Source organism: Nilaparvata lugens, chromosome 3, assembly GCF_014356525.2.
Source record: "Nilaparvata lugens isolate BPH chromosome 3, ASM1435652v1, whole genome shotgun sequence".
Lineage (NCBI taxonomy): Eukaryota > Metazoa > Arthropoda > Insecta > Hemiptera > Delphacidae > Nilaparvata > Nilaparvata lugens.
Window position 1 is genome coordinate 72278048 of NC_052506.1, and position 22477 is coordinate 72300524.

The window sequence follows — 22477 nt, forward strand, 5'->3', positions numbered from 1 at the left end:
TCAACCTTCAGATTTAATTGTACATCTATGTAAATTCAAAGGTCAAATGGTCCATTGGATTCAATAAGTTTTCATGTTTATTTTGAACTAAATTTTTATAAAAATTGTACACGTGAAATTCTAACCTTATCTTGGACTTTGTCTAACCCATAAATTTGGAAAAAATAGCACAAGTCTACCTCATTATTTTATCTACCAATGAATACATTAGTGTCATTTGAATTATAAATAAATAAGTACCCTAGAAACCGGAAATGAATATCTGAAATTTATTGAATGTTCATAAGATCTGTAATAAGTAATGTATATTTTGTTAATTGAGCGATCTATTAGATCGGTATAGTAATGACTAATTTACATTGTTCGTTAGTTGGGCGATTACATCTATTGGACGAGCTGGGGCAACAAACAGGTGGGTCGCGCCGAGAAGCTGACAGGCAGAGACCAGAAGATCATCAAAGCCAACATGACCGTGGTCGAGATCAAGGCCGTCACCGAGAAACTGCAACAGGGCTGGTCACCATGTGTCATCTCCAACGGATATTGCTCCCATCTCTGCCTCTACCGAGGTGGCAATAGATATGTGTGTGCCTGTCCTGATCTAGCTGATTCGATACCGTGTAAACTCTGTAAGTATGCTGTGAAATACTACCAAAACATGTTTTCTGATGACCTCATGTTGCACGTTTTGTACATGGTTCGACAGATAAAGGTATACTAAACAGTAAATTTATCTGCCAATCGAACGGTTCTGTGAACAAATCTAATATTATGTGAACGTGGCAAAAATAAAGCTATGTTTTTCAATGTTAGAAAGCACTTGTCAAAATATTATATGGGTGTATTGTGAATATTAATTTGGATACCAAATAATAGTCAATTCTACCGATCAATAAACTGAAAGGAATAAAGATATCAGAAATCACTTCTGGCTTTTAATAGTCTACAATAATTTTGGTGGTAGTAGTAACGTGAATAATATAGAGGCTTTATTTTCTTGGTATAATGAATTGATTAAGATGTACTGACTAGAAGTCACTGGGGCTAATTTCACTTCACTGCTCATTTCATACTGTAATATTTAGCGGAACCCTTGTATTCTGAAATGAAGAAACAAAGCACTGATACATTTTATTTGCTCTTATTCTTTCGAGTTCACGTAAATTTTCATTTTTTCTAGATCCAAGTCAAAAAATACCCGGAACGATATCGGAAGATGTCGGGGAATCGTCGCATTATCCCGACTCAAATCTCATGTATTATTATATTGTATTGATGTTTCTCATATTGATCTTCATTGGTATCGCAGTAGTCTTCCATTGCAGGTATGTAAATTTTCAATCATATTGGAACTCTATGAACTTGACTTGACTGTAATTAATTGTGACTTTCTTTCTTTCAGTATCTTATCATACTCCCCATATTATTTGTTTATTCTTCTGCCTTTGACTGTTATAATTTATAATACTAGTACTATTGCAGCTCTTTGTGAAACAATATAGTATTCCTTCCAATTATAACTATAATCTTGAAATTTTTCTCATTGGCGATGGAGAGGTGTTTGAAATAGTGAATAACCTTATTTCTTGATTTCAAAATGATCAGTTGGAAAGCCCTTTAAATTGAATAATGGTGTAGATGTACTAGAAACATAATATATTATGTGGATGTAGATACTAAAATGCTGAAAATACATGAACATGTATACAGTATCACAACTGGAATCATGCACTTCCATTGACGAAACTCGCTTCCCTTTCCTGCTCAATAACCAATATCGGGGGACTGAGCTTCGCTCTGCAGTAAAACACATAGGAAATTTATTAAAAAAGAGGAAATTATAATACATTTATAGTTTAAACAGGAATGTTCTATCTAATCACATTGGATTGAGATTGATTCCCAGTGGAATGCAAAAATATCTCTCACAAAGGCCCGGTTGCACAAAAGGTGGTTGAATTTCAATCATGATTAATCTCACATGAACCAAATAAAAGAATCATTTAAAAAAAGGCTTCCTGGAATTGGAGAACCAATCAGAGAAGCCTTTTTTTAAATAATCTCCTTTTATTTGGTTCACGTGAAATTAATCAGCATTAAAATTTAACCGGCTTATGTGAAACCGGCACTAAGTACCTGATTGAATGATTGCAATAGTTCAACAGCTGAGTCATAATAATTTTGTCTCAGTCCCACACACATGCACTCGCTCACTCACTTCCATTATCAACAGACGACGAAATACGAAATTATCAGCTGTTTTTCCAAGGATGAATAAGTATTATCCTTTTAATGTCCTTCAGCGAGTTTTCCCAGGGATGAGACCTAGTGCAATCGAAGTTTTATATTATAAACCTAATATTATGTTCCAAATTTAGTGAGAATCGTTAGCGCCGTTTTCTAGATGCGGTGATATACAAACATAAATATAAACATATCAACAGAAATCGCTCTTTTAATAGTATAGGATTTATTTATCCAATTTCGATTTCGTTAAAAAATAACAATTTCAGATATTAATATCCTCCAATGATAATCAGTATTTCAATTCTCCGCAAAATATTATAAAATAATCTCACTGTTATAAACTATTCAAATTAGTTATCCGTTGTTAAAATGTAAGTCATGTTTGTTAGAAAATTTTGTTTGGATTTTTTAAAGCAAACGCACACAGCAGCAGATAGACGTATGCATGCAGACGTGAATAGACGTATGGAGACAGATGGACAGATAATTAAACTATAAAGTTTTTGTCTTTCTTCTTAATTCGTGTCTCTTTTTTCAAAGACCTCCCTTAAAACTTCAATAATACAGCAGCCTCCTCTTATTCGGATGTATTGTATTTTTACTATTAGAAAAAGAGCTGTGTTGAAAAATATCTATAAAATATTTCAATGTAGTAGGTAGCACATAACTACTATCATTATCATAGTCATTCGCTATCTATTATCGTGATTTCCACTTGCTATTCAACGTTGACGCATCATTCCTACTTCTAAGAGGTTAAGATAGTGTTCATTGAAACTCTTATTTCTGACAGTTTGTTCTGGGTTTTCAGACAAATGAGAAAAAAGAAGGACTTCTATGAAGGAGGACGCCAAGTCCTCACATATTCTAACCCAAATTATTATAGCTCAGATGTTGGGCACTCAAGCCGTGATAAGCGCGGCTTTTCATTAAGAAAGTTAAAATATGATAAATCTCAGGTAGGAATTGACAATTTTAAGCTTCATTTTGGTCATTTCCTTGTTCATCAAAACCATCAAGTCTTTTTCTGTTTGCCTGTTCATGAAATTCATCATGCATCAATATTAACCTGAAAGCACGTCAAGGTATTGAAATTCATTGAAAGCTTTTATTTTGCTCATTGAAACGTCTTATAAACAAAAATCTCGTTTCCCGACATCTTGCACTATTTGTATATCTTCCTGCATCTTTTTTCCGCCTCATACATATCATTAATCATTGTAAATACCTTGTGAGATTCATGACAAATCAAACTGTAACATCCTCCATTCCTGTATCCCTGTTTATCACAAAGTAGTAAATCAATTGAGTACTTGGGATAGTTATGAAATATGATAAGTTGACTCGAACTAAAAACATTAGTAGAGTCTTTACTGGCGTCTTTACACCCATCTTTTTTTTTACAAAACTCTATCTTCAATTGATTCAAAATGACAATTAATTGAAAAACCATGCTTGGAATGCCAAGTCTCGCATGTTGCTTTAATAATAAAAAGAAAATTTCCCTTGAATGAATTTGTGCTGCCCTATAGAGTTAATTCGTTTTTATAAGGGAAGAGTTCATGAATGGACAAGTTGCATCACTCACAAGTTCTGTACTTCACAAACTCCATCTTAGCTATCATCCTGACTCACAAGTTTTTTTGTTTATTCTACCTATAATTTCCCACAGTCTATCCAGTTTATTCAACATTCTTGTGCACTTGCCGTAATCTTTTCAATACTCATAATTCTTATTCACTGCATCTTGTTTTACGAAAATGCCCAAGTTTTTTTTAAACGTTTGTTTTAATAATGTTTGTGAAGCCAAGTGATTGTAATAGTGGTGGTGATTTGGCAGGAGCGAGTTTACGACGTTCATAGTGACAGTGAGAAGCAGACTGCAAGCCCCGAGGTTGTCTCGCTGATCCCGGCACCCTCGTCCCCCTGCCCCCCTGACAGAGCTTCCCCCGTCAACGAGGGCGTCGACAACCCCACCCTCAAGGTCGTGTGAAGCACCACCACCCCCGCCTCCACGCCAGCCCAAACTCATGCTCAATGTCAACATTTCGGCGTGACTTGTCACTCATAAACTGATGGAGCCACTGCATTGATCGATTATCAAAAATGATGAAACAATAAAATAGATTTACTAGGTGTTTGTTTGTAGGTGAAATTCGTCATCTCATCAAATCAAAACGTGTATTGAGCAATTGATTCAAAATGACACATTCGAATCAGTCCGTTGCAGACAGCGGGCAGTAATTGCAGCCCTGTTATCTGTATACATCACTAGTCTTGCAACTTCGAAAGTAATTGCTAATGCAGCAATCAGGTCAGGATCGAGTTGAGAAGTTCACTGTAGAGTAAAATTCATGATTAAACTTAATCGTTTCAAAGCCTTTTGGAATGGATGAATTAGTAGCATGCAAAAAACATGTCATCGAAAGAGATTTTATCATTTTCGAGGATTGAATAAGTTTATGATTTTGAAACGATGCTAATGAGCTAGAAAATTATATTTTTGCACAAAATAAAGTTTATGCAAATGAAAATCGAACATATATAAATGCAGTGTGTGCTTATAGTTTATTGAAGTTACTGTATTTAGACTGAATTGTATATTTTCATAATTTAAATGCAAAAATGTAATATATAAAGAATGTACTTTTCATGAGAGGAAAGATTATCAGAATGAATTAATTTTTCAAAAGATTATAAAAGATTACCTATATGGTATCACATTCAATGTAAATAGAGTTGAAAAGTATCTATTGAATATATTTCACGTTTCCAAATTTTAAATTACAACTATTAAATAGGAAACTTCACTTACTACTAATCTATGGGAGAGAGTAGGAAGATCTTGCCCCAAAAAATATTCGATTATATTTTTATCAGTTGATAGCATAGTGCCTTCTTTTATTTCATCGTATGAATGTTGAAAATAAAAAAATAAATTAATATCAATGTTGATATATTATGTTTTATTGATTTAGCAAGTTTTGTCGATTAGAACATTAAAATGATTATTTGAAAACTAAAAGAAGCAAAGATTCCAATTATACACTGCACCTTAGCTTCTGTAATACTTCTGTCCGAAAGTATTCAAACCTATTGTTATAATAGTAAACTTTTCCCCATTTATACTTTTTCAAATGCTTTAGAAATTCAGCTGAATTCATTAGATCGAATAATAATTCAGAAACTTGAGTTGTCGACAAAACCGCATGATTTCAGCTAATTTGTACTCGATGTACATTGCATAGAGACATATGCTGTCAACACCCGTTACAATTCCATCAAGGCATTCTCCATGTCATTGTGATGTATCTTTTTATTCTTGATGTGATGTAATCTTTCATCATTTTATCAGAATTAAACGTAACGTGTTCAATTCTGATTTCATCTTAATACTCTCATGGAGTTGGTTAGCGTAGCGTCACATAGACGCTAGTTTACAGTGTGAATTATCTATTTTGTAACAGTGCAGTTTTTCTTACTTATAACTTGTAGGTCGATTAAGTTATCTCTGAAAAAACAAATAATGAGTTCTCCGAATATGAACACGATCCATTCATTTGTAAATTTATTTAAATTCATGGAATTGTAAATTTATCAATTCAGATTGCTTCAGTGTTGTATCGTTTTATTATTTGTTATTCCAATCATCAATTACTTTCTATTGATTATAAAATAGACGTAAGTCATGTTCATAGAGAAAAACTGCTTGCTCCTCGACCCACACTATTTGGAATATAATTGAAGAAACACTAGTCAGCTTTTCTCATCATTCCACTGTCCAATTTTCTATGACGAAAAAATATTCTTATATAGATTTCAGTGGAGCAAACTTTCAGTTCAATCTTTACCCAGTTATAGGTGCCAAACAAAACAAACAATCGTATTCTACATGGCTCTTATTCCTTCAGAATGTCCACACCAATTCATTAATGTGAAGTGTTGAAGGGAACGCTGAGTGGAATACTGTTTCTAGCAGCCTCACTGGTACATTGCTTGGACAATAATGTGTATTAGAGAAACATCTCCTCACAACAGGATTCTCATGAATCATGCTCCACTGGAAGAAAAATATTTTCTAAAATCATCCTCTTTCAAAAGCAAGAAAGTTATGTGTAAATAAGGCTGTGAAATGTTAATAAGTAAAATGTTTACATTGTTTTTATTGTAACGATATTTTTGTTGTTTATTCAAAATAGGGATTGTAGTATGTAATGAGAATAGAGAAAATATTTGAAATGACAGTCCATTTTATCTGTTCTGATAGTTTATTTTTTATATCAATTTTTTATAACTTGAAGTGGAAATTTTCAAACGGTTCTTATGTTTACTTTGAAGTTGAATCGCTTTATTCTTAGTTGGATCGTACATACAAACTTAGGTGAGCCAAATCGGTCATGTTTACGATTCCTATTTACTTGGCTTCATCAATTGTACCTCTCTCTCCACCCTATTACACATCAATAAAGTTCAAACTTATGTTTGTCATAGGCTTGTGAATTTCAAAAACTAGTTTTTCTTCGTCATATTTTCCTTTCAGTAATTGGTTTGAAGCTTGAAATGTTGATGTCATGATCAATAACCTCTCTTGAAGAAGTAATTTTGGAAAATACTTCACTTAGACAAAATAACATAACGATCAATCTCTCTAAAAAAGTAATATTTTAATTGATATTGTTAATAATCAAATCGGCCAAAACATGTCCAAGTATTGATTGAATATCAACAAAGTATTGAAAAAGATTTAATTGTCACATTGTAGTCGATTTATCATTTCGAATATGAAAGACCGAATTGTGCATGATGTGGCTTAGCTCAGCTCATCCAGAATGAGTCTCAATCTCAATACAAATATCGTATTAGCACAGTCATCTCTAATAGATTATTATGTCAAAGCAAATTGTGTCAACAAAAATTTCAATGTGCTTTGGTTTAATATCTAGAGTTCCTTTCAAAGTCAAATTAGGCTTGAATTAGGCCTACTATTTGTCATAATTTTGATAAATTTCATAAAAATCAACCCATATTAATGTAATGTATATCGTAACCCACTTAATTCCTGTCCAGACTCATCTCATATCCAATAACTGGAGTCTTCCTTTGATAAAAATTAAAACTGCGATTTTTGAGAATGGCAACTTCGTATAGTAGGTTATTCAGTCAGCCGGTCAGCCATAGAGAAAAATATTATGAAATCTATATAATGAATTATTGTAATTTACGGTAGTTTTCAGACCGAAACTAGACTTAGTGAACAGCGTAGCCTGAGTTTGACATAGAATTGTTAGAGATGTGAGGCAGTGAGATATTGCATTTATTCAAATGCGTATGTATATAGGCTGTAATAATTTTCAGTAGAAATCTTCGGAATAGTTGATAGTAGTCTATTTTTATTATCGTTTAATAATGAAATTATTGCCGGAGATGGCTGTGCTATTATTAAATTGTGATTCTGGAGTCAGCTTTGCTAAATTAAAAAACGTATCCAAAGTGAAAATGATTCTTAATCAAATCATAGCTTTCATTGATCAGCTTAGAATATAATATGAATTTCAATTTAAAAATATGCTTCATTCCTAGTAATTTTTCTTTTCTATACAAGGTCCTCTTAATAAGTAGTGTCCTTCGTTTGCCGACTTCAATTTCTTCAAGCTTATCAATTCCATCCATTGATTCCTAGTGATTATTGCTCAACAAATAACTTCACTAGAAGATGAGAATTTTCTATTCAGAAATTCCCGTAATTCTAAGTAATAATTCGGACCTACCATTCAGTTGAAGGAATAACTTAACTTTGGTTCAAGTAACCATAAAACAAAATCATTTACATTTAATTCTACTGCTGAATAGTTTATAATGCCAAAATCTCTTCTTTGTGCTTTATGAATGGAGAGGAAATAATAGGACAGAGATTCAAATATTGAAATGGAAAACCTTCCCTAAACGATGTTCCAGATGTAAGAAAAAGTATCGAATGGAAAAATGCATTCATTATTCTGATGAAAACCATGATGTCCTTAGTTTTCCTATCGATAGAGTATAACTATGGTAGCTCTCATGATAAAGTATGAACGTTTCGATCATTGCAAATAGTTAGATTGCAGGGTTTTCTCAAACTATGTTCTCAAAATATTTGAGTTTCCCTAGATTTGATATTGAACAGTTTGGCCTATGTAAATAAAATTCCGTAAGTGATATCAGATGAATAACTATTTTCATCCCATACTCTTGAAAAATCATAATTTTTGTATTGTTTGTTAATAAAATCGATTAAATGAATATGTATAATAGAAATAGCTGTTAGATTTGTATGTGAGGGATTTGTATTTGAGATTATATGCTAATGGGTGTTTGTATTTGAAAATGAAGATTGTTCATTCAATGAAGTTGTTCACTCAACTTTGAAGATATCCGTAAATAAGTATTATAGCATTTCTAAATTTAAATTAATTCACCAAACAACTGTGAAGGCATAATTTCGTCACTAATTTGACAAAACTCTATCTTCACGATGAGTAATTTATATTTTTATTTGAAAAAATATGTTTGAATTTACACTTTTTACGTTTCATGTACAGTATTCTGAAAATGTGCTGAAGATTGAACATATAGAGTACCGTATAGAAAAAATATGTCAACAGGGCAGATTTGAGAATTCACTCTGACGAAATTTTATTTTCATGCATTGAGATTCGCTCATTATTGATGATGAACTTTTGATTCATACCTATGAAATATGTAAGATTAATATTGTTCAGGGTATCGCAAATTCATGATTTCAACTTCAAAGTTCTAATTTCGTTTCATTACTCTATGAACTTAGTCAATTACCTAGGTTAACAGATTTATGCATTGTAATAGAGGCTTATTTTCCTACACTGATTTACATTGTAGACTTGGCTTGAGTGATAATATTTATTTTTTTTAAGATTTCAAAAAGAAAATCATTCCAGCCATAAAAATGTTTTTGTTATTCATTGTGATTTATTTTCGTTTCCACCAACTCAAAGAGCAGAATCAAACTCAACTTATAATTATTTTTGAATAGCTCTCCCTCTGTGTAGAGAGAAAACTCTTCCAATACAAACATAATTATTGAAGTTACAATATTAGATTTGTTAATAATTTATTCATTATAATCTAATGATTGATAATAAATTATCGATTGAGGATATTATTTAGGAGATATAGTATTTTGAAGATGAATATTGAAATATTCCACTTTCTCATCAGGAAATTATATTTCTCAATTCAACTGAGAACTCACTAATGTTGAATTTTAAAATGTTGTATTTTATTTTAAAGATCATAATAATTTATCTGTAATGTACTACTAGAATCGAAATAATTCATGTACATTTCACAGTATTCAAATGAAGACTTGTTCATAATATCAATAACAATATCAGCGTTGTGATGTCATCACCCCACGAATAATATTGTTATTTGTATAATTGGGATAAGATTACATTGACTGATGACTAAAATTCATTTTCTCGACTTGTAACTCTTTTATACTTGCTGAATTGTAAAAATTGTATAGAGATCGAATTTCAATGTTATGCATATAACTATTTGAGAATAGAATATTTTTATTCCTGCAAAAGGGATAGTAACGTTTCCATCTTATCATCTCCGATAAGAATTAATATTCTACTTTTTTCATAAATTGTTTCATTGAAGTTTCTCGGTAGATTGATAGGAAACAAGCGTAAAAAATATTCTCTCTTATTTTTATGTAGTATGCATGATTCAACTGCTCAGTTTTTTCAACAAATTTATCTATGTGATTCATAAACGTTTTAAATAATAAATAATAATATTAAGAATATTTCTGTATTTCCAAGAAGTTTCAATGTTGATAAAAGTATGTATTTTAGCTGCTCTCATTCATGCAAAGCAATTTGAATCGCTGTGGTGAATTGGGGATACCAAAGAATATAATATTCATTTTATTGAATTGACATTAGTGACAGTAAAAAAACAAAAATTCAATTTTTCTTTGTTTTGCATTTTTAGATGAACGGTTTTCATAGAAGTGATTTGGGAATATGACTTGTTAAAGTTTTCGCACACAGACGCGGGAAGAGTGCCGGAAACGGGAGCGGCACGATTTTAAGGCTGTGCAAAGGCTAAAAATAATCTTTCTACTGGTGATATTTTTCAGAGTTTTTCGATTTGTATATCATCAAGTCTATCGAAAAAGCTAATGAAAAAGTTTTGCTCAGGAAAACATTTTTTTCCGATCATTACTTTTTGAGATATGAGCGCCTAAAGTTTACATTTTTGGGACAGAACATTTCAAATTCGGTTAGAGATAGCTCCATGGGATTTAAAGGATAAATTCTTCATGGTATTGTTGATTGAATAAAACAAAAAAAAAATTGAAAATATCCATTTTTGAGAAAGTTATAAAATTTACTAAAAATAACTTTTTATTGAGTTATTTTTGGTAGATTGAAAAAACTTTCTTAAAAGTTGATATTTTAATTTTTTGTTCTATTCAATCAAAAATACCATGTAGAATTTATCCTCTAAATTCTTTGGATTCATTTCTTACCGATTTTGACATGTTCTATCACAAAAATTTAAACTTTAGGCGCTCGTATCTCAAAATGTAATGATCGAAAAAAGAAATGTTCTCCTGAGAAAAATTTTTCATTTTTATAGCTTGATGATATATAAATAGAAAAACTTCAATAAATATCACCAGTAGAAAGTTTATTTTTAGCGTTTGCACAGCCTTAGAGCAATTTTCGAAATAGAATGATGTGACTGTTGTTTCGTGTACTGCACTCTCCCCGCATCGGTGTGCGCAAAGCTTTTACCTTTCGATTTATTTTGAATTTCTGATGGCTCAAGAAATCGAAATAAATCAAATTGATGGAAAACCAATCGCTTTTAGTAATCAACTATGAATAAGGGTCAAAACAATGAATTTAGGGGCTGTACCTGGTAAACCATTAGTGTTTAGTAATCAACTATGAATAAGGGTCTATGAATGAATTTAAGGCTGTACCTTGGCATCTTTGAAAATAAAAATACAGTTAGGGAGTGCTCAAATAGATCAAGTTATAGTTATGATGCCTGAAAGGTATAATGGATCTTTCCCCTGGATTTGTTATACCCTTAAGCGATCAATGAAGCTGCATGAATGAGAGATTAAAATAATAATAATTTAGTTTTAAAAATTGAATTGTTAAATGTCTATATGGATGTCTCACGAATAATTACATGTTGTTTTTTGTGTTGGTATGAGCCAGTGTTTACTAACTGGAGATGGTTTTTCGCTGAATAAGCGAAGCCATATGAGACAGGAGCCAAAGTAAATCACTGTGCCAAATCATGCAGTTTCATGATGGTTGTTGTGAAATTTATTTTTGGAAAAAGACTGTAAAAATTATGAATAAATATATGTCCGTGTAGATGTTTTTTTCTCAATCCATAACATGTAGAGTCTAGTAGCCTAAAGCCGCGTTTACACCAAAGTTATTAACAAAATGTTAATAACCCTTATAGATTCTATTAGATTGAACGGAACTTGACAAACACATATGATCATCATGTGTATGATAAGTTATAACTACTTTTACTTTCCTTGCCCTATTACCAAAGGTAAGGAAAGTATTGCTTTCCGAAAAAAATTAAGGTAGGCCTACCCCAATTTCTATACGTTTCAAGGTCCCCAGAGTCCAAAAAAGTGGTTTTTGGGTATTGGTCTGTGTGTGTGTGTGTGTGTGTGTGTGTGTGTGTGTGTGTGTGTGTGTGTGTGTGTGTGTGTGTGTGTGTGTGTGTGTGTGTATGAGTGTATGTGCGTCTGTGTACACGATATCTCATCTCTTAATTAACGGAATGACTTGAAATTTGGAACTTAAGGTCCTTCCCCTATAAGGATCCGACACGAACAATTTCGATCAAATGCAATTCAAGATGGCGGCTATAATGGCGAAAATATTGTCAAAAATAGGTTTTTTCGCGATTTTCTCGAAAACGGCTCCAACGACTTTGATCAAATTTACACCTAAAAAAGTTATTGATAAGCTCTATCAACTGCCACTAGTCCCATATCTGTAAAAATTTCAGGAGCTCCGCCCCATCTATGCAAAGTTTGATTTCAGATTCCCAACTATCAGGCTTCAGATACAATTTAAACAAAAAAATCCAAGTGGAAAAGATTGGGCATGAAAATCTCTACAATTAATGTCCAGTAACATTTTCACCTAAAATTGGAAATAAGCTCGAAGTTCGATAAAATAAGATTATTCAATTTGCAAACTTTTGGCAAGTGTTGATTCTATTAAATCATTCACTATGAACAGATAGCAGACTTTATGTGTCTGCAGCGTTATTGTCCTGTCATCAGCTGGCTCATATCTTCGAATAGTAGACTAATTTAGATGCGCGGGAACACTAGCGTCAGTTGATCAATTTTCATAACGGCAAGGAAAGTTGTGTGAGTGCGCCACACCAGATTTTTTGTAGACCAATCTAAATTATCATTTTTCAATATTGTGCATTCTCAACATGACAAATTGCAATATTATCCTACTCTTGAAAGAAAATATTAAGGGTACCTGATGTTTTCATTGTTTTTAATGGAATATTAGGTTTCTCAAACCTAATTTTTTCATAGGAAACCCAAAAATGTTAATCATTATAGGTTGGTTGAGCAAGAGGGGCGTTGATGCAACTTAAAAGGAAAGCTGACAGTTGAAGTGAATCTCACTACAGTAATAAGTTAACTTGATTCATCGAGATCTGTGATAAAAAGATTTCTACAGCACCTACATAATGATAAGTAAAAATAAATCATTTACTTACTGACCAAAACTGCTTTTGCTCTCGAGTTCACTTTGCCGAGCATGTTGAGAGGCCGGCCTGTTGAGGCACAAAATCATTGCTTCTGCCAGTAAAAGATGTTATAATCTCATTTTATAACACTCATATACAATTCATCATTGAATTTATTTTAAACTTCCAAATCACCCACCATATAGTTGAGATTTAAGGTATAAATAACAATTCAATCCGGAATCAGAATATTATACTGTAATTATAATCATAAAAAACTATGACCAGGATAATATGAAATAATGTACATTTTAAAACTATATATAATTCATGGTGAGCTTATAAACTAAACATTTTATTATTGACGGTAATGAGTGATTAATTTGAGCTACTAAGGTAGGTAGTTCAAGATATTCCTCCGAATTTTATCAAATTTAAACAAATTCATGTCCGTTGTTTCCACTCGTTTTTGTAGAGTGAAGAGGAAATACATTTTGTATGATAATAAATAATAGCTTTCTGTCGAAACTCAAATATGTACACATTATACATTTTTTGTGATCTATATATATATACAATAGAAATGGCTGATTTTGGTTGAGTACCACATTTCAAAGATACTATCTTACAATAATTAATTTTCGTTCTATAATAATATGATGCGCCAACTTTCGAATGATTTGGTAACATTTTAAATGGAATGGCTTCCCATCACCCTACTGCACCACATTTCTCTATTATTTCAGAGTGAATTGTATTCTTGTACTCTTATTGCATCAGGTGAGCATCTCAATTATTGAACCGTAGCCTTAGAGAATGATTCAAAGAGTTCTAAGATAGAACCAATCATTCGATCAGCCATTCAAAGTTATATTGGTATTTCGTTGGAAGAATGGTGTGACTGCTTCTCTGAACTCTTGTCTGTATCTGGCGACATTTTTGTTGGAGTCCTGTAACAGAATTAAGTTCCTTTAAATTGAGACATGCATTAAAAAAATCATTGTGTAGTATTTTGATATATCGTACCTGTATTCTCAGTTGAGATTAGCATTATCCCATGATGGAAAGTGTATATTTGTAAAAAAAATTGTAGTTATATACAGCATGTTGATATTGTTTGACCATAATGGGTTAAAATGGGTAATAGGATAATAATGGGTTAAGATGATGAAAAATCATAGTATTTGAATTCTGCTAATAAATAAGACGCATTGGAAACTTGAGAATGATTTCCACTCACAGTGATGTCATTGCGAAGTTCACTATTAAATAATCTCTACTACTTTTTTAAGATAAACTATTATTTCAGAAATTAATTAGTCTATATGCTACTGACCAGGGACTACTATTTTCCGATGAAAGCTACCAGCACTTGAGTCTCAGTTATTGACCGAACGCAGTGAGGTCTATGTTTTAACTCGGATTTTCTTTCGTCTGTATGTATATGCAACGCATTTACGCCCAAACGCGTTGATAGAATTCTATGAGATTTGGCAGGAATATTCCTTTTTCAACTGCGTGTCGATGTATACACAAGGTTTTTTGAAATTTTGCATTTAGAGGATAATATGAAAGGAGAAGGAATTTCCTCCATACTCCGATATCACTATAATATCATCTACTCTGAAGATAGGATTGATAAGACTATAGAATTATTCATAATCAATCAGCTGACAAGTGAATTATTCATTGCATGCATTACACAGATGTCTGGAGAAGTCAGTGAAAAGGTGACACCAGATACTTGTGGATGAGATACTGTGATGAGGTCTACTGTTCACAAAACCACTAGTACTCCTGTAACTACTGTACTGAAATCTAACATCATACCGTAAAAAATTTATTATATGAAATCTGGATCAATTAATAGCCTGTACTCTACTCTCTATATTTTTATTCTATTCTAATCTCTCTCTTATCCATCTATTACAATAGTTGTTCATCCTGAATTCAAATTTTAAAACATAGTTGTAATAGCCTACTCATAAAATCTCACTCTTCGCGTGTATGCTAATTGATCTCATAACTTATTTCAATATTAATCAATTCAAATTCTGCAAATGAGTAAGTAGCATTGGAAACTTGAGAATGATTTCCACTTACAGTGATGGCATTACGAAGTTCGCTATTGAATAATTTGACCAAGCCACGGTAGTTTCTCCCAAGAAGGTCAAACACTTGTTTCATGGAGAATGCAGGGCGGGTGCCATTTGTCATTGTACTGTTGCCACCTTCCATTTGATTCTGAGCATAAAGAAAAACATAACTTTTACATGGTGAGTTTTACAGTTAGTATTGAAAATCAATCAGTTTCTATGCATACAGAATAAAGAATAACATAATTTATCTCTCATTGCTTATTTAGTGTCAATATTATGAGTTCTTCATGAATAGTTATCTTGATGTTATAATTTATAATTAGTCCACATTCCATAATTCTCTAAACCTTCAAGCTTCGAAAAAAGTACAGGTAACTGGACCGAGACGATTTTCATCATAGAATTGGCTATAGATTAATCTCACTCACCCCTCCTTCGTTGTTGTCTTCAGTCATTTGCCATTTTTATATTTTTAATCAATTATTCTACAAAAATCCCAATTAAATGCTGTAAACTCATAGAGGCTATCCAGGAGCTGGGCTGCGAATTCCATTCAACAGGGACACCTACTTATTGGCTAACAGATTTGAATAAAACTCCAGATCTTCTAGATTTCTTCATAACAAAGAGAATATCCAGTAATTTTATCGACATTGAAGAGAGCTTTGACCTGGATTCTGATCATTCAGCCGTAATTCTCACACTTAGTGAACGAATAATAAAGAAAGAAGACAGACCAATGTTAGTCAACAGAACAACAGACTGGGAAGCTTTTAAAGTGGATTTGGAGAATGAAATCAACTTGAATATTCCACTTAGAACAACTGAGCAGTTAGATGAAGCCGCAGTAAATTTCATGTGGCAAATCCAGAAATCAGCCTGGAAAAACACCAGATAATATACCAGGAAAACAAAAGGATGCAATTACCCTCTGGAGATTCGACAACTTGTTTTAGAAAACGAAGGGCAAGAAGAAGATGGCAACAAACTCGTGATCCTGCTGACAAAAATATCTTGAATAACAAAACACAACAATTGAGAAAAGAGATAAGGAAACTAACGTGAGGAATTCATTAATAACTACCTTCAAAATTCGACAGCTGATGCCAGTACAGATTATTCATTATGGAAAGCAACAAAAATAATTGAGCGGCCAATATTACAATCTCCTCCAATTAGAAAACCAGATGGTACTTGGGCAAGAAATAACAGAGAAAATGCAGATTTATTTGCTAATCATCTAGAAGAAATCTTCCAGCCAAACAACATTCAATTTGAAATTGATCCTGAAGAAGATATGATAGATGATTTAGATACAGAGATTGATCCAGTTTCTATAAATGAGGTTCAAGAAGAAATAAAATATAATCTGAATACCAAAAACGCACCTGGGTTTGATCTGATTACAGGTGAAATCTTGAAACTTCCAAGGAAAGGTATTGTCATGCTAACATACTTATTCAATGCATCACTCCGATTACAGCATTTTCCTATAATTTGGAAGGTGGCAGAAGTCATTATGTTGCAAAAGCCTGGGAAATGTTCTCAAGAAGCAAAATCATACCGCCCAATATCTCTTCTACCTGTAATTTCAAAGCTTTTTGAGAAATTGCTAACGAAGTATTGACTCCCATCATAAGTAGCAGGAATCTGATACCAGCCTATCAATTTGGTTTCAGGCAGAAGCACTCAACCCTGGACCAAGTACATAGAATCACCAATGTAATAGAGAAGTCATTAGAGAAAAAATCGATATGTTCATCAATCTTCCTTGATCGATGTGGCACAGGCATTTGACAAAGTGTGACATGAAGGACTGATCATTAAACTTCATAAATTTCTCCCCACTCAACTTGTAAAACTTTTAAAATCATACATCAAAAACAGATTATTCAGAGTAAAACAAGGTGACGACGTCTCCGAATTGAAGGAAATAAGGGCTGGAGTTCCACAGGGTAGTGTTCTTGGACCAGTTCTTTATGTGCTGTACACAAGCGATCTTCCTGAATTGGATGCAGTGACAATAGCTACTTTTGCTGATGATACTGCAATACTGGCAGAAGGGGAAACAGTACAAGAAGCAGCCACAAAACTGCAGAATGCTAGCAACAGATTCAGTGACTGGACCAAAAAATGGAGAATTCGATTAAATGAGATGAAGTCTATTCAATCAACTTCACAAACAAAATTATCAATGACCCGATTCGAATAAATCTGAATGGGAATGTAGTACCACACAGCAACACAGCAAAATACCTTGGAATGACTCTTCACGCCAAGTTGAAATGAAAAGAGCATATCAAGATGAAAAGGAGCGAGCTAGGACTCAAATACAGTAAAATCTATTGGCTGTTGGGCCGTCAATCACAACTCTCATTGGACAACAAGTTATTGATTTACAAACAAATTCTAAAACCTGTCTGGACGTATGGAATTCAGCTTTGGGGCTGCTCTAGAGCTTCTAACATCAGTCAGATTCAAACATTCTAAAACAAAGTACTGCGGAACATGGTGAATGCGCCCTGGTACATAAGGAACAGCGATTTGCACCGAGATCTGCACATCCCCTATGTGACCTGTGAGATAAGACGATTGGCAGCCCATCATGAGTCACGTCTTCATCAACACGACAACACCGAAGTCATCCAACTACTAGACAACACTGAACTCACTAGGAGGTTGAAGAGAACAAAGCCCTTCGAGTTGGTGTAGTGCTAGTGGAGTGATTAAAGTATATTGAATAAAAGTGTAGTGAAATAATTTAAAGTAGTGAAATTATAGATTGGAACTGTAGGCTTCACTGGAAGACTTTAGCAATAAAAGTTAATTTAGGATAAGAAATAACAGAACAAAATTAATGGTTAGTCCTAGTGACTATTTTTAATAGAAATAACAAAAAAAATGCTGTAAAATTGAACAAATGCAACTAATGTATTTCCATCAATTATTCTACTTTACAAAATAATTTTCACCAACATTTTGAAAGATTATTTAGCTTTTCTCAGAACAATGATTTATACATTTCAAAAACCAATATTATAGTGGGATTTCATCAATAGAAAATGATATTGAAGTCAGAGATGTTGAAAAGAAAAACATTATTTCATTGATATTGACATCGTTTCATCTTATGAAACTGGTTGGTATCGGTTTCAGTCGACACTAGACCTGTAAAAAACATAAATAGCCTATATACCAGAAGAAGTACCAGTAAGTACCAGAAGAAGTACCTGGTAATTATTCTCCATTCCGATAAAAATAAACTATTTTTGAACTTCATGTAGTTTTTTATTCTGTTCAAGAACTATCTCTATCTATTTCATGCTTTCTTAATTATGATCAATACTATATATTTATGATCTAAATTTATCTAAGTGGAACACAGAACATTTTGAAAACAAACCTGAAAAACGAATCAACTCACCTGTGACGAATTGCCTCCTCTGAATTGTTCAGTGAATATCACTGAAATGTTCCTATAAGCTATTGTTGTATCATTGACTGTCTGAAAAATATCATGAACAATATAGAATATGAAAATTATACAATCAGACAAAATAGCTGTTGAATATTATAAATTTTATATTAGGGTTCGTAAAAACTTTGACCCTATTACAAAACATGCAGTAGAAGAAGGTTCAATTTTTTAGGCCCATACCACAGATATCCTGTGCCTGTGCTTTATAACAATCTATAAGCATGACTATTTCATAGTACCGGTACGGTACACAGTAACAAATTTTTATAAAGCCAAAATATACAAAAACGCACTTCTTGACCTTATAAATAACATTTTGCAGAACGTAGTCACCTCATAAAAGGCCTAATTTTTCATGAATAAAATATTCTAATATTATTGATTTTTCCTTCCTGTGCGCATGTACACGCTAGTAATTTTTCAAGTAAAAAATAAGGGGGTGAGTAGTTGTTTAATTAACTAAAAAAGCAAGATTCTACGGTTGCTATTTATGAGGTCTTGGTTGCCGGAGAACAAAAGACCAGTAATTTTCAAAACAGTAAGAATTAATGATGTAGTCTTTTAATAAAAATAATAATAAAAGATGTATAAATAATAAATAAATTTATTAATTATATAAATATTAATCAATATAATTATAAATATTAACATTGAATATCAAATATGGAAATCTATATAAATAAAAATCGAGCCTCAAATTTTGACGTTCAATAACTTTTTTATGTGTGCACCGAATTTGATGATTTTTTTAGTTGTGTTCGTTATGTTCAGGACCAGGTTTATGGCCTATCAGATTTATAATCCGACTTCAGGACTCTTTCCTACAGTCCTTCAAATTTTACATGTAGGCCTAATCCTTAAGGGAGAAGATTTGTGAGCAGTCCACACACAGAAATAAAAATCAGCTGTTATAATCATTGCGTCAAACAACAGCCGTCAATAGATAGTAGACAAGAGTGTGTGCTGCTCCATAACCACTCATGTATTTTATTCTAAATGCCCAGACTAGAAACAAATTGACTGTTCTGTGTGTAACCATCCAGCAGTGCGGCCTCAGGTTTCAGACATTGCTTTGTTTCGAATAATTGAATAGTTGGATAATTATCTATATAAATGAAATCCATTAAAATCCCCTGAAGCTAGTTATCTATTTAAATATAAGTTACTCATTCAGTTACATTTATATTAGTTACAGTTACTGTATTACATATTTTAGTTATTAGTCACATATGATTATTCAGTTACTAATCCAGACTTATTATTAATCGTACTTTTTCAATACTTAATCCACCGAGAATGGTAATAGGCCTATTTTCAATTCTTCAAGATTTCAGTAGGTCAGGTTTTTATTTGGACCCTTGCAGAGCAGGAGTTACCTGCAAGTTTTCAATAAACGTACAAGTACCAACGTTTATTTCAATAAACGTTGTACTTGAAATTATTACTGATAAAAGTAATCATTTCTGTACCATTGATTTCTATCCAAAGCCTCAATTTCCAATCATAATTCCAACATCAGGCAGGGTTCATCGTCACTCACCAATTATTTAAAAAGTTTGTGAAGCAATTAATTTTCCAGCTATTTTCCAAGGTCATGCATTAGATTTTTTATAATAGTTTTGAATCCCCTGTATGTTTTGAGTAAGTGAAAGGAGTGAACGGGAGAGCACCATATGATTTATGCAAAAATATAGCATAGCTTAAACTACACGATTAATGATATGCGTGATCAATTAAACGCGAGTAGTCGAGCCCGCGGCAAATTGCCGCACAAAATTGTAACTAGTATGTAGCTTTCGGAATTTTTGTTTTCCAAGGTTGGCAGCTCATGTAATCCTCGCTGTGACTGTCCTCTAGACAACCTTGAACAGTTTGAGGATGACAGAATGACTAATTTCAATATAAAGGTATTATCTTCCTATTTTATATTCCATCTTCTGATTTAAACTTTTATTATCCTTTCATTCTATCTAGATGTCGAAAAATGAGTCAAATGAAGAAGGTATATTTATTCCATTCATGAGTAGTTTATTTTATCCCATAAAAATAATAAATTTTAACAATAAATATGCAGTAATTATTTTTGGAATCTCCTGCATGTATTATTTTATTATATACTATTAAATAGTATATACTAACATAAAACACGTTCAGAAAGATATGAAATTAATAAATATTGAAAGAGCATTGTCAAAACCAACTGTTTATAGTCTAGGGAGCCATAAGGGTGAGTGTGAGCAAAATGCTCACGCGCGACCACTTACGTTCTGCAAGTCCGTGTGACTACTTGCGTGTTTACAATTTGTCAGTTATGATTTTATCATACAGGCACATGGAAGAGTATGCTGAACTGATTATTTGGTCAATAAAAAATAATAGGATGGTCCGGATTTGAGGATTGTTAGTATGGGTTATAGATTTTGAGGTGTGCATCAAGCTAAAGTTTGTCATGAGATGCATCAACTAATTGGCAGTACTAAGTTTGCCGGGCCAGCTAGTATTTAAAATAATATATTCAATTATACATTTTGAATATTATTTATTACATTATTTCAAATAATATTTTTTATTTATTAATTGGTTGGTTATAAAGTATTTAGAAAATAAAATTTATTGGATCTATTCAATTATTAATTGGAATAAATTATAGATTATAAATTTTCAAATGAATTATTAATTCTTAAATGAATCAAGGTTGTTATAAATAACAAAATTACACAGACAAACATTTGATGGATTTCAGGACATTTTCCCTATGATTACTCACTTTTCATATGCAATGAAAACTGTGGGAAAAATTTAATGTGAAATACATGCGCAAACTTCCTTTGCTGTACTCAAGAAACAATTCCGTACTCGCCTACGGCTCGAGCGTAAAAATTTCTTTTGGTGCAGCAAAGTGTCTGTGCACCAGTTGCACAAATAACTATTTTTCAACAATTGGATTGTATTGCATTATTCTTAACATTGATGAGCAGAAATATATAGAGATAAACCGAGTTAATGTTATTTTATTTACTTTTTGTGTAGTTGATATTGTGGTAATTATTCATATTGAATGAAAAAGACTAAGGAATTGTCAAAAAACCACTGATTTATTAATAATTAGAAATAATTTTTTCTATAATTTTTGACAATTTCTTAGTCTTTTTCATTCAACATTATTTTATTTAGGCTGATGGATGATGCGATTTTGGCCAGACTGTTCATAATACAAATACAACAGCTGACAGGTGACAACAGCGAAAGCATGACACAAACTTTGTGGCATGGTTTTTTAAGGTTATGATTTTGCGTACCAAATCAATTTTATTTTTATTGTTTTGACGAGAATCTTATTTTGTGTTATTTTTAATAAGTTTGTTACAGCTTTCTAGACATCATAGCCAACATTATAGATGGCGATCTTTATAAAAAAGTAAGTTTAGGATTAACTTATACAGACACCTAAAAAATTTACGTAACTCAATTCTAGGTTCAGTGCCTTTATACATTTTAGGCTATATAATTGGCTATTTAGGCTATATACTTGAAATTATCTGTCTCAAGTTGTACCTTTATATACTTGAAATTGAACTGTCTCAAATTACACTTTTCAAGGTGGAGTTTATGCGTCTATGCCAAAACAAATTCAGGCTATAGATTCTTGTTATTTATATCTTTTATTGAGGAAAAGAAATTGAATTGATATATTCAATGGTACGGTAACTAGTCGAGGTAGAAATTTGCCGTACTACTACACTTACAAAATTATTATGATCATCATTATATAGGCAATAGGTTTATTTTTGTTATTTATGTGACTGTCTCGCTATCACTTTCTGTCGATTTCTTTAGAATTTTTTATTTCTAAATCTGCGTT

At 32.3% G+C, this 22477-nt stretch overlaps 2 protein-coding genes and 1 long non-coding RNA gene across 5 annotated transcripts in view; 2 read left to right on the top strand and 1 right to left on the bottom strand.

Moving 5' to 3' along the window:
- LOC111044944 (low-density lipoprotein receptor-related protein 4) overlaps window positions 1-11672 on the top strand; it is a 75102-nt gene extending 63430 nt beyond the window's left edge. Inside the window, exons 28-31 of the mRNA XM_039422882.1 lie at window positions 371-629; window positions 1181-1325; window positions 3059-3206; window positions 4088-11672. Of these exons, the coding sequence (XP_039278816.1) occupies window positions 371-629; window positions 1181-1325; window positions 3059-3206; window positions 4088-4240 (705 nt within the window). The 3' untranslated portion in view covers window positions 4241-11672. The remainder of the gene's footprint in view (window positions 1-370; window positions 630-1180; window positions 1326-3058; window positions 3207-4087) is intronic.
- Window positions 11673-13278: 1606 nt separating this feature from the next.
- The window catches only part of LOC111043203, a 46710-nt gene continuing 37511 nt past the window's right edge, over window positions 13279-22477 (bottom strand). The window contains exons 6-8 of the mRNA XM_022331615.2: window positions 18562-18642; window positions 15142-15282; window positions 13279-13988 (exon numbers count right to left, since the gene is read on the bottom strand). Of these exons, the coding sequence (XP_022187307.1) occupies window positions 13893-13988; window positions 15142-15282; window positions 18562-18642 (318 nt within the window). The 3' untranslated portion in view covers window positions 13279-13892. The remainder of the gene's footprint in view (window positions 13989-15141; window positions 15283-18561; window positions 18643-22477) is intronic.
- LOC120350559 overlaps window positions 21876-22477 on the top strand; it is a 46341-nt gene continuing 45739 nt past the window's right edge. For all 3 annotated transcript variants that reach the window (XR_005570877.1, XR_005570878.1, XR_005570876.1), the window contains exon 1: window positions 21876-22033. This is a non-coding gene — a long non-coding RNA (uncharacterized LOC120350559). The remainder of the gene's footprint in view (window positions 22034-22477) is intronic.